The following is a 13,189-nucleotide window of genomic DNA, read 5'->3' as shown; positions in this document are numbered from 1 at the left end:
AAATAATACAATAACAACAACAAAAGAAATACAATAACAACAATGCTTTGAGTTATACTTTCAATGATCGCCAAATGCAGCAAGGCAGTGTACAAAGCATTTACTCGTGGGAGGATATGAAGACCCTAGTATGTAAACACATCTTTATAAGCAATACAAACAACAAATTTTATTATAAAATCTGTGTGTTTTTGTAGAATATTTCGCGTTTGCTTTAAACTTACAAATGTGTGGGTATTTCATTGCTTTAGAAAGCGTTGGCGCACGGAGCTTTCGGCTATCACTACCAACGCAATACACATACACATTTGCAATTAACATTTTTAGTGGTATTGGCTTATACACTGCGCATACATAACGGTGAATTCTTACATATACTCAAGAATAAAAGGAATTTCTGTGATAAAGCGAATGAAATTGGTGAAGCCGATTTTCAACATCGAACAGTTTGAAAAAATTCTTCGTTGAGGATAGATCGCTATTTTTTTGTAGGAGTAAAGAAAAATGTAAGAATTTTTTTTGAAATAATTTCAAATTTATTTATAAAAAATATTGGGAAAAAATGAGGAAGCACCAAAAATTTGAAAAAAGAAAGTGAAAATTGTTTGACTAAAGGACTTTTGAAAAAAGTAAAAGGAGATTAAAACAATAATTTGTTTAAAAAAATATGAAAAAGCCTTAAAATAATTGCAATATTAAATAAATAATAATAAGAAATCAAATAATAAAATCATAACATTTTTATGATTTTTTTAACAAAAAGTGACTAGAGACTTTCTCAAAATTACTTTCATATTAATACAAAAAAAAAAAACAACAAAAAAATAAAAAATAGGATTTATTACATTAAAAACTAAATTAAAGAAATAGGCATGATTAAATTAGTAAACAAAAACGTTAATAGCGCGCAAACGTGTTAATTACAAATAATTAAAAAAATTAGAAATGGATTAAAAAAATACAAAAAAATAAAACACAAAAAAATAAAATAAAAAAAGAAATTAAAAAAAATCGGCAGAAAGTGTCAACAGATCCTTAAAAATGCAGAATATTTTTCATAATAAAAAATTAATTAAATATATTAAAAATACATAACATTCATGCCGGAAAATTTTTTATTAAACCACATTATACAACACCTTGGATATATACAGCGGTTTTGGAGCAACAGCAAACATGCTTGAGCATAATGAAATGATGAAATATTTCAAAATTTTGTATCCGTGCCAAAAATGACATGATCAGTCACAACAACAACAACCACAAAAATTTATAACGAACAACGCGGCTGAACGCGAACACCACCATACGCCGCAAGCGAGAAAAAATAAACGCACCAAACTCAAAAAAAGAAAATAGGAAACAATAAAGAATTAATACAATAAAATATATGGCCAACGAAACGCCGCCGCCGCAAGTGGCCATAGCGCCACTGCAAACTCCAATACACACCACAAACGCACACACATACATATGCACGCACGTATGTATGGATATGGCTGCGCGCCGTCATCTCAACTCAACCCTCTGCATTGGCGCGCTGTGAAAATATTCAACTCAAGGACATTTAAAAATAACCGTGAAATTTAGCTGCCGCTTGTACGTATCACTGCTGCCCACTCCAACAACACAAGCCCACAAAGCAACAGCAAACGCCAGCAAGACGATCAACGAGTAGCGATCAACAGCAAGCAACACCACCACCATTATCACCAACACCTTCAACTCATAGCGAATACATAAATAAATATTTTCCGCGAGCAGATCATATTGGCAAAAGGTTTTTCAAATTGTTGTTATTGTTGTTATTGCTGTATTGGCGGCCTATCTACCTATCTACATTCGCTGGTGTTCGCACGAAATGAGCAAAATACGTTTTTATGCTCGCGCTTGCTCATTCAACAAGCTGCAAAGCTTTGAGCGCTCATTTATATGCGTATAGCGCAAACTCATTCGTGTGTGTGTGTGTGAGTGTTTGTGTGAATTTGACGAAACATTTTTGAAGTGCGGTGTCGTTATACGTGAAAATATATTTTTAGTGTTCGGTGATCTTGTCGTCTTTGCGATAGTCTTCGACATTTTCTGCGCTCTTTTTATTCGAGAAAAAGAACTGGAGCAGAATTACAAAGTAAACGAGCCGTTGAAAGAAAAAACTTAGCAGAACAGTAAAGATATCGAAGTTTTTAATAATAATAATAATAGTAATAAATATAACGTCATACATGAAACTGTTGTAGAAAAGTGGAGAAGAATAACTAAAGTGGATATTAGCAATTAGTCACTAAATAATAGAAAAAATGTATAAAAAAAGTATTTTTTTTTTAGTTTAAAAAAGTAGTGATATATATAAAAAAATATATATACAATAAAAAAGTTATTTTTTAGTTTAAGAAAATAGTGCTGCTCATTTAGTCTAAACTCGTTCATAAACACACACTCTTTGTTGTACGCCATTTATTTACTTTTCTTTTGCCTTTTGCTCTACTTTCTTGCAGCGAACGAGATATTTGACATCGAACCTCAGTAAAATTAAAACTATATAAATTTCTTGTTTCGAAACAAGCAACAGCAAATCGATCAAAATGTTTAAAAGCCATTTGGAAATGATTGGTCGCAATGAGACCCCCAGCAAGAAGGCGAAATTCTGGCAATCTTACATCAGATCCTTGAAGGGTGAGTTTGTGAAGCATAATTTACGAAAAAACTAAATAAAAAATAAGACAGAAATAATTTACGAAAAAAAGTAAAATATAAGACAGAAATAATCAGCGTAAAACGAAACCATTGATAAAACATATTATGAAAAAAATAATCGCCATAAAATAATTCCAAATTATGGAAAAATAAAATTTGTCGCATTAAACATTTTTCAATATTAACGTTCTACAATTTTAAGATAAGACTATTTTATATGACTACCTGATAATTTTACAGTCACAACCTGTTGTAAAGCATCGTAAAATCGTAAAATTATAAAAAAAAAAACAAGTGTAAAAATTTATAATTTTACGATTTCACGATGCTTTACGACAGGTTGTGAATTGAACAAGTAAATTTTTTTTTGTATAAAAACAGTTTCAAAAATATTGATATAATATGTGAAAACTTTTTCCAAAATAGTCTAACGTATCTCTAATATCATTAAAATCGATTTGAGTTTGAAACGAAGTTCTGGTAATGGTGGGAAAAACATATCGAGAAACTTGAGTCTTATATGAAAATAGACATCATTTGTGATTTGGACTGACTACGAACTACATCCATCGCATGAAATACAAAATAGCGTAACATCACTTTTCATAAGTTTACAGGCGAAGAAAAAACAATTTATTAAAAAATACTCATATTGCAACAAAATCTGAATTTTGGTTATAAAATGGTTATATACCCGTTACGTACTCGTTATAATACTCGTATACTGGTTATACACTAGTTATATACTTGTTATTTCCGAGAGTGGCAGCAGAAAATTTTATGCTACATGTTTGTAATATGATGTAGTGAATTGTAAGCAATAAAAAACTCAATTTCGATTTTTTTTATGATACGTTGTTTTGCAATTTAGGTGGCGATATATACAAAAACGTGGTTATTTAAAAAGAAAATTATGCTTGAAGTTTAAAAATTTAGAAAAATAAATTGTTTGTTGGTTTCAGTAGGAACGTGTAGTTTTTAGGGATCTAAAATTTGTCTATGTGCTGATGAAGTGTAACTATACGAAATTTTAAAAGTTTGTATTTGTAGAATAATGATCGAACTTTTCTTAGTGGTTTCCTTCATCAGTGAACATCAGGGCTCATGATTGAGTATAGCACGTAAGTGCAAGATCAGGCGAGAGATTCAACAGGGATTTACTGTTTTGATTCCATCATAGTATATTGATACAGTTTCTCCACAATTCTTGATAAATGAGTGGACGAAATAGAGTTCTAGAACTTTGTGTTAACCTTTCTAACCAAAAAAGCGCACCTATTTGAATAAAGTCTTAAAAAGCTACTATTATACTTCTTTTTGGGTTTATAATTAGTAAGTAACTATTGGTAATAGGTCGGCTATATAACACAAACTGTAAGGTTATTGTTTTTATAATTATTTTGTAAAAGTAAAATAATCCAATATTAGCAATTATCTTTGATGAAATATTTAGGTATTTGTTTGCACTAAAATCACTGAAACTATATTTTAGTTTATTGATGCGATAATTGGGGAACTTAATATTTATAAGGTGTAATTTTAATTAAAATTAATTTATAAGCCAGAAATCTAGACTACAATATAAATAAAAATATATATATAATACTATATACTTACATAAGATTATACACACCTATAAGCATTCTATGGATCATTTTCAAGGTGCCCACTCCAAAAAATCAGCAACCCAAAATATAAAAAAAAAAACATTGAAAAACTTATGCTCAAGTGACACCTTTTCGCTTTTCTATATATATTTAAATATATTTATAAAATTTACTATATATAAATGATGTCGAGTTCACACTTTGTATACAGACACAGAACATTTGATCTGTACACTCAGAAATAACATCTTCATATACTATAAAGCGATTGGTATGCTTTTCCAAGCACTAAATATTTTTAATTTGTATAATAAAATTTTGTTTTACGCACGCACACACACACACACGCACATACACAAATTTCGAGTGAAATCTTAACTAAAATCAACGAAACTGTGCGCTATTTTCGAAACGACAAATCACCCCAGCCAGCTAGCCTGCCAACACATTGCTTATTTTCGTATCGAAAAGTATATATTTTCACTATGCAAAGTCATAAAATAATATTTCGTTAAAAAATAAAAGAATTTTATAAAACTGAAATTCGCTAAAATACACAGAAATAGGTAAATTGAAAGCAAAATCTTCGAAAGCAGACAAAAACTAATGTTTCGTTGAAGCTGCGCAGATATGCGTGGCGATTTATGTGTTTTCGCAGTGTGAAATTGGCGAAAAGCCAAAAACTGAAAACGGAAAAGGCTAGCGAATAAACAGTGAGTTGAAATATGCAATAAAACCACAAAAATGTATTTTTCTGTTGTTGCAAACGCTACTGCGGCGGCTGGATAAATCGTCAGCTATTTTAGTATTTAAATGAATTTATTGTTAATATTTCGGTGACCAAATGTTTTAGGGATGACACAAAATAATTTGAAAATTTTTGAAAAACTAATTTCGAAAAATCCAAATTCGAAATTCGAAAATGATTTCGAAAGCACTTTAGGCGCGGACGAACACTTGCAATGCAAAATGCAACAAAGTAATTTGAAAAACCTTTAAAAACTAATTTTGAAAAATCCAAATTCGAAAATGATTTCGAAAGCACTTTAGTCGCAGACAAATACTTGCAATACAAAATGCAACAAAATAATTTGAAAAACTTATAAAAACTAATTTCGAAAAATCCAAATTCGAAAATGGTTTCGAAAGCACTTTAGTCGCAGACGAATACTTGCAATAGAAAATGCAACAAAATAATTTGAAAAACTTATAAAAACTAATTTCGAAAATTTGAAGTTCGAAATTAGAAAATGATTTCGAAAGCACTTTAGACGCAGACGAACACTTGCAATGCAAAATGCAACAAAATAATTTTAAAAACTTATAAAAACTAATTTCGAAAATTTGAAGTTCGAAATTAGAAAATGATTTCGAAAGCACTTTAGACGCAGACGAACACTTGCAATGCAAAATGCAACTTCAGCAAGCACAAAAACAACAAGCAACCTGTAAAGGCAATGCGTTACAAAGCAATGTATAGATATTCAGCAGACGCATCGAAACAGCTGAGAATGTCAATTTCACTTGAGTAAATTTAAGAGATTTACCCTAGAAAATAATGCGCCTCTACGTGCTTATTTTGGATTATTAATTGTTTTTGTGCGATTTTCTGAGTTCACAAATATGCGTCAATGTAATAGTGTTAAGTCTTTTGAGTAATACAAACATTAAGGAAATGAGTTTGGATAAACATATTTGGTCTTGACCTGCTTGTGAGGGTTCACTAGATAAAGTTATGAATCGTAACTTCTGATATAGGTTTCATGAATATAAGAAAACCCTTTAATTTACATTGCATTTTTTAAAAGGCAGAATTTTTAGTTATTCGATGTTCATAATTTTTGAGAATTTAAAGTTTTTCGAAGTTCATTTTTTAAACTGCTGAACTGTTAATTTTTCGAATATTTAAAATATTTAATTTCGAAAATAATCACATTATTATTTAACGTTTTGAACAAGTACATGTTGCGTATAATTACCAACAAATACAAACACGAAATAGTTTACATCAAAATCTAATTATAAGAATCTTAAACGAACTACTTTAGATGCAATTTAGCAAAAGTTTAATTTTATTTTTTTCGTTTATATTTGCCGTTTCTAGGATCCGAAGACATCCGTGCTCATGAGACACCACGCGTCAGCCGTCCATACAGCTCGTACTTGGACTCGCCAGCCACATACAGGAGCATCTTCGATGAACCCGCCACTGCCAACGAGCGTGTGCAGTCGCATGGCTACAGATACTTGCCAGTGAGCAGAGACACCTATGGCTACTCGCCACGTGCCATCTATGATCATCACTACAGCAGAACAAGTAAGTGTTGGCGAAAATTTCCCATAGCTTTGTTTGCCTTGTTTTATTCAAAATATTTACAAATGTAGTCAAGAGGGATGTGCTGGCAAAAAAGTCAATTTATTAAAGTTAAAGTTTTTTAGAGGATTAGAGCTTTAAGTAAAACAGCCATTTCTTCATTTCTCGAATTAAGCGTCCAAAATCGAAATATTTGCTCTCAAAGTTCAAAATTTATTTTATATCGAATGTCGATAATTAAATTTGTTCGATAAATTTTTATTCTGATTAAAAATGGTAGTAATTTTTACATAATATAATCATTTTCAATTCAAGTTACGCACAATTCAGTTCTAAAATTACGGATATATCGATTAGAAAAGCTAATTTATCGATAAAAGTCGTTTTCGATTATATTTACATATTATGCAACAAATAAAGTATCATATTGATTGCTCAAATATTTTCGCAAAGACTGCTATGTTGATAAAAAAAATATCGATAAAATTAGACTTTTTATATAACTACAAATTAAAAATTTTTAATAAATTCAGTTAGTACAAAATTATGCTTACGTATCAGATTTTTAAAATAATGGTATGCTGTTTTGAAAAAAAAAATTATCGATAAAACTCGATTTTTTTATTTATTTGCATATTTAAAATTTTGTATAAACGCGTTTATTTGAATTTATGCTTAGCTAAAATGTTTTTATGCTGAAATATTTCTGAAAATACTGTTATGCTAATTTAAAAAAGAAATTTATCGATGAAAGTCGACTTTTTTATGTAATTGCATATATAAAAAACTTTATAAACACGTTTTATTTGAATTTATGCTGCGGTACCAAATTTTTTATGTTCAAATATTTTTGAAAATACTGGTATACTGATTTGAAAAAAAAAATATCGATAAAAGTCGACTTTTTTGTTAATTTAAATTTTTTTATATTTTCATTGCTTAATTGTTTTGTTAATATTAAACGAATTCAAAATTATTAATATCTTAATACATAGAATTGTTGGCACATCCCTAAAAAACTTAAGTACTTTTTGATTTCCAAAAAATTATTGTCTACAATTTTAGCTTATTTCATTAAATTATATTTTATTAATTATTATTCAATTAAATGCCATCTCATCACGCATCATCGGCAACTTGAACTTGTACAGCAGCGAATTCATAGCCGTCAACGTGTTAATGCTCATTACAATATTGCGCAATCAAAAAGCAAATACATATTTATGCCATGTTTTAACAGTTACATGTTTATATGTAGTATACGCGCACAAATTCATTGCATTTTCGTTTCATTTGTGATTGTGATTTTCATGCAAATTGCTCGCATACTGTGGTCGCTTGTCGATTCATCGTTCACTGCAAAAACCTTGGTCAATTTTAATGACACATTGCATGCGTCATACAAGAAATATTTGCAACACCTCAGAGGTGTTGCGAGTTGGCAAGATTCGTCCACTTGGCCAACACAGCAATTTCAGTGTCACCTACAAATTAAGTTGAAAAAAAAATTAAATAACAAAATTAAATTAAATAAAATAAAGTAAAATTTTTCAAAGATAAAACTAAAAAAAAAATCGAAAAAAAAATTTATTCATAAATAAAATTAAAAATAATTTATTTAAAAAAAATCTAAAAAATTTTGTTCAAAAATAAAATTGAAAACTAAGTAGATACAAAATACTGTTTTTTTATTTTAACTTTAAATTAGCTTTCAAAAATAAGTAAATAAAATACATGCATACATATGTACATATGTCGTCTCTGTGTTATCGACGCTGCTGCGTCGTGTCAGCAGGTATTAACTTGCACAAATATTATTTAATTTTTATAAAAATAGCCCCTTGGCGAATTACGTCAGTTTAGTGTTTTTAGCGCATAACGGTATGAGCAGTAAACAAATACGCCTACAACTTTGCATACGTATGTGTTGATATGTGAGACTCACAGTGTGAGTATTGCTCAACCATTGATGTGCTGCAAATTTTTCTCACACATACTTATATATTAGTTACAATATATACGAATATCATATTATATAACATATTTATATACATATATGATCATAAACATCAACATTTACTTTTTTCGGGACTGCTGGCATTCTGAAACCTTCCAACGCACACCTAAATATAAAATTTTGCTCAATTTTTCCTGCAGAGTGCCGACTTTCAAGCCAATATGTGCATAGCTATGTAGAAAAACAGTTCGAAAATTCAATAAACATTTGGCTTTGCTACAACAAATACGACAACAATATAATGAACAATAGCAGCTACGTGGAAAGCTTTGATAGGTTTCCATTTCCTACTTATATACACACATACATATGTACTGACTGTGTATATATGTATATACTTCAATAATTCGTTTGCATAACAATCCTTATTTTTCCAATCCAAACATATTCATATATAAATAGTATATGTATATGTAGACAACATGTCTTCGGCTTTCTTTGCATTTTGGCAATTCGCCTTCAGCTTTGTTATCAAATAACCGGCAGCGTTTGTGGGTGTTTGCTTTGATTGCCAATATGTGGTGGCTTTTCCTGTACATATTTATGTGCATAAGAATTGACATATAATATTTACGTCTATATGCATACTTAGGATAACATGTTATGATTAAAATTATATGTCTGAACCTTTTGTCGCAACACTTTAAGAAAGCGAATTATATCAGGTTAAGTGTTTGCATACATATTTACATATGTTTAAAATATGGTTGGAAGCGTTGGTACAAGGTAATAGGAGAGGTATAAACGTTATTGGTTGTAGGATCGCGGTAAAACACTTCAGTAGTACGATTAAATTAGTAGAGTACGCACAGAATTTGGTAGGTAGTATTCGAAAAAAGTTAAAAAAAATTTGGTTTTGGGTTTATCCACCTTTCATAGCGAAATAATAAGTTGCAATAATTAATAAATTTTCTCAAACCAAATCTACACAATTTTTAGTACATAAATGTAATGCAAAATTGTCTTTTTTTCTCTCTATTTTTTCTCGAAAACAAACAAAAACAAATAAACAATACACAAACAATACATAGAGCCTGTATAAATTGTATGATCTGGTTTTAGAACAGAATATATTTAAATAACTACTTTAAAAGATTCTAACTGAGAATTACAAAAATGAAAAAAAGAAAATTTGAAAAAGTTAAAAAAAAATCAAAAAAAAGTAAATAAATATTTACAAAAATTTATAGTACTCATTTAATTTTATACTATTTATTGTACAATTTGTTGAATACATTTAAGTATTCTAATAAAAAGAGTCTTAGAAATCCAATTTGAGTTTAACCGTTCAACAGTTTTCAATGTTAATGCGTTAATTGTGTTATTGTTCTTAATAAAATGTTAAATGCAATGTTAGTTAGCTAGTGTTTTATTGCGACTGCTAGTTTTTTGGCAGCATAAACTCAAGATATACATACATACACATGTGTATGTAAATTTGTAGAAGAATTTTTGGAGAAGGCGCTTATGTTAGATGATTAACTGATTACAAAGCTACTCAGGGCTTTTGACAGTATAAATATTCTGTGTTATTTGACCTTTCGCATGCTCTACTTTTACAATACTCTGCACTGTGTAGACGTGTCCAAACACGTATAGGTACAGACCTTAGACAAGCTGCATCATGTTTCTGCTACGAAAGCGCTTTGAGTTACTCAACTGTAAATTTGCTCTGTAAACAGGTATTTTTTTCATATTTCAAGTATTGAATTTCTTAAATTATTATCCATTTTATTTTGCAAAATTAATTTCTCATGTTAAATTATTTCGTTGTGGTTAATTTTAAAAAAGGAAATTATATATTCTCCACCCTTATTAATATTTGCAATGAAATGAGAGTGACTTATGCAATTTCTGAATTTTTTACAAGCAATTTGTTTTTTAATTAAATAATTCTTAGAAATGACGAATGGCTGAAGTTACTTGTGTGCAATCCGATTGCCAGTTATTTTCACGTATACACCTACACTTGTATTTGCATATTCATTTTCATGCATTCAGCGCCATTGCATTTTCGCGCTTGTTTACACACTTGTTTTACGCTCGTGTTTACATAAATATATCTTTTCATATAGTATGTATGTATGTGTGATGTTCTGCATCTGGTTTTTGTGCGCAACTTAAATGAATTCGTGGTTTCATTTGATTCTTTATTGCATTTCGTCATATCATAATAAAAACGAATTATTTGAAGGACGTACACTATAAAAAGTTCGAAATATCTTTGAAATGATTTAGTAAAAAAGTTCAAAATAAATTTTAAATACAATTTTTAATTTCAAATAGGAAAATCTGAATGTAAAAAGTTCAAAATATTTCCTTCCGATTTATTAATTTTATTTATGAAAATAATTTTAAACTTAAAAAAATATTAATATATTAAATTATAAATTTAGTTTATCAATTTTATAAATTAATTTTTTTAATTTAATTTATTTTTTTAGTGTTTTTTGTATTATTAAATTTTTTACTAATTTTTAAATTAAAATAAATTATACATTAATTAATTTTATAAATTAATTTTTTTTTATTTTTAATTTTAGTTTTTAGAATTATTATTTTTTTTTTTGATACATAAAACATTTTAAATTAATATAAATTGTTATATATTAAATTTAAAATTTAGTTTATTAAATTTAAAAATTCATTGGTAAAATAAGTAGAACATATTGCATTTGTTTTATTTGTATTTCAAAAAATATTTTTAGTTCATTTAATAATTTTATTAATAATTTTTTTTTGTTAATACATAATGTATTTTTAAATGAAATAAATTTTTTTATATCAAATTTAAATTTAGCTTTATCAATTTTATAAATTAATTTTTTTTAATTTAATTTATTTTTTTATGTTTTTTGTATTATTGAATTTTTTGTTAATTTTTAAACTAAAATAAACTATATATTAATTAATTTTATAAATTATATTTTTTTTTATTTTTAAGTTTAGTTTTTTTGAATTATTAATTTTTTTGTTAATATGTAATGTAGTTTTAAATTAATATAAATTATTATATATTAAATTTAAAATTTAGTTTATTAATTTTAAAAATTCATTTGTATTTTCATTTTCTATTTTTTTTAGTTTTTTTGTATTGTTTCCTTTTATTTTTTTTTGTATAATTAATTTTTTTATTAATACATAAAGCATTTTTAAATTAATTGATTAATTTTATAAATAGTGTTTTTTTTTATTTTTTTTTATTTTAAAATTAAAAGTTTAGTTTATTAATTTTTTAAATTAATTAAAATTTTTAATTAATTATAATAAAGTATTGCTGGTATGTTTTTAATAATTTTATATAATTTTTAGTGTTTTCTGCATTATTAATTTTATATTAAATTAATATACAATATATGATATTATAAATTTATTTGATTAATTTTATTAATTAATCAATTTTTTTACTTAATTGTATTGTATCACTACATAAATATAATATTTAATAATTTTTTACGTTAATATTTAGTTTTATTTAATTTATAAATTTTTTTAATTAATTTTATTAAATTATTAATTAAATATTTTAAAAAAATTTTTTAGTTATTTATTTTTTTTTGCTATTTAGTTTTTGGTAATAAACATTTTTTTAACCAAATACACATATTTATTTATAATATCTACCATATAAATTTTATTTTATACAACTTTTTTATTTAAGGTTAATAGATTTTCTATAATAATTAATTTTTATACAATTTGTAATTCATGTAATTTTCTATTAATTTTATATTAATTTATGTATAATTTTCCATCACGTTATTAAAAAAAAATATTTTTTTAAATATTATTTACAATAATCACAATTTTAAATAATATATTTTTTCAAATTATCTCTTGCCATTCTTTCAAACCTCTTCTGCTTGGACACATGCTTTAAAATGCTTCTGAAATTTCACCTATGCTCTCTTGCTTATCGTTGTATGTATTGCCATGGATTTTATTTGCTAATGAGATTTCGCGTCTAAATGCTTTACTATTTTCACTGTAAGCCACTTTTATTTATTTTTTAATATTTATGCTTCTACAAAAACTATATTTCAATATTAATTTGTGTTCTACTTTTATTCTAGTTCCAGCCAACTACGACGCAGAGAGGGCTTGGAATGATCACTTGAAGCGCATGCAAGAAATCGAACGCAGGTGAGTCGTCGGAAAAAATATATATACATATATATTTTATATATAAGATATGTAAAAAAATAAAAATTTAACGCAAGCAAGAGTTGTAATTTATCAATAAAAAAGAAACAACTATAGTATATCAATTTTAACTTTATAAACGCGGTAAATTTTAGACGTTGGCATAATAATTATGCAAATAGTTTGCTTACTCAACGCACATAGTAGAGCAGAAATGCAATAAAGCGTATTAAGACTACAAGCTTTATTCTACTTGCGTTGCTTTATGAGGTTATGTTAACTAAAACTTGCTTTCCTCCGCTTCTTTGCTCATGAAGCACCCATTCATAGAAATAATTTCTCGTTTTACTATAAAGTAAATCTGCTTATCTATTTCACTTGTACTCTTTATTCAATTCTTGGAAATTATTTTAC

At 27.1% G+C, this 13,189-nt stretch overlaps 2 protein-coding genes across 12 annotated transcripts in view; one reads left to right on the top strand and one right to left on the bottom strand.

Annotated features, from left to right (window-relative positions):
• Window positions 1-13,189, bottom strand: part of LOC120766244 (soluble guanylate cyclase 88E) — a 102,020-nt gene that overhangs the window by 62,523 nt on the left and 26,308 nt on the right. The window lies entirely within an intron of this gene.
• The window catches only part of LOC120766257, a 31,733-nt gene continuing 18,944 nt past the window's right edge, over window positions 401-13,189 (top strand). For 4 of the 10 annotated variants that reach the window (XR_005704591.1, XM_040091675.1, XM_040091647.1 and 1 more), the window contains exons 1-4: window positions 2,026-2,128; window positions 2,496-2,673; window positions 6,406-6,618; window positions 12,706-12,775. Coding sequence is in view for 9 of the 10 variants with exons in the window: in XM_040091675.1 (XP_039947609.1) it covers window positions 2,583-2,673; window positions 6,406-6,618; window positions 12,706-12,775 (374 nt within the window). In the remaining variant the exon portion in view is untranslated. Of the gene's footprint in view, window positions 507-2,025; window positions 2,166-2,495; window positions 2,674-6,405; window positions 6,619-12,705; window positions 12,776-13,189 lie in introns of those variants that run through there. The other 6 variants (XM_040091692.1, XM_040091706.1, XM_040091655.1 and 3 more) reach the window with 5 other exon arrangements.

This window comes from Bactrocera tryoni, chromosome 1, assembly GCF_016617805.1.
Source record: "Bactrocera tryoni isolate S06 chromosome 1, CSIRO_BtryS06_freeze2, whole genome shotgun sequence".
NCBI lineage: Eukaryota > Metazoa > Arthropoda > Insecta > Diptera > Tephritidae > Bactrocera > Bactrocera tryoni.
The sequence above is the reverse complement of the archived record's forward strand: the minus strand, read 5'-3'. Positions and strand labels throughout refer to the sequence as shown.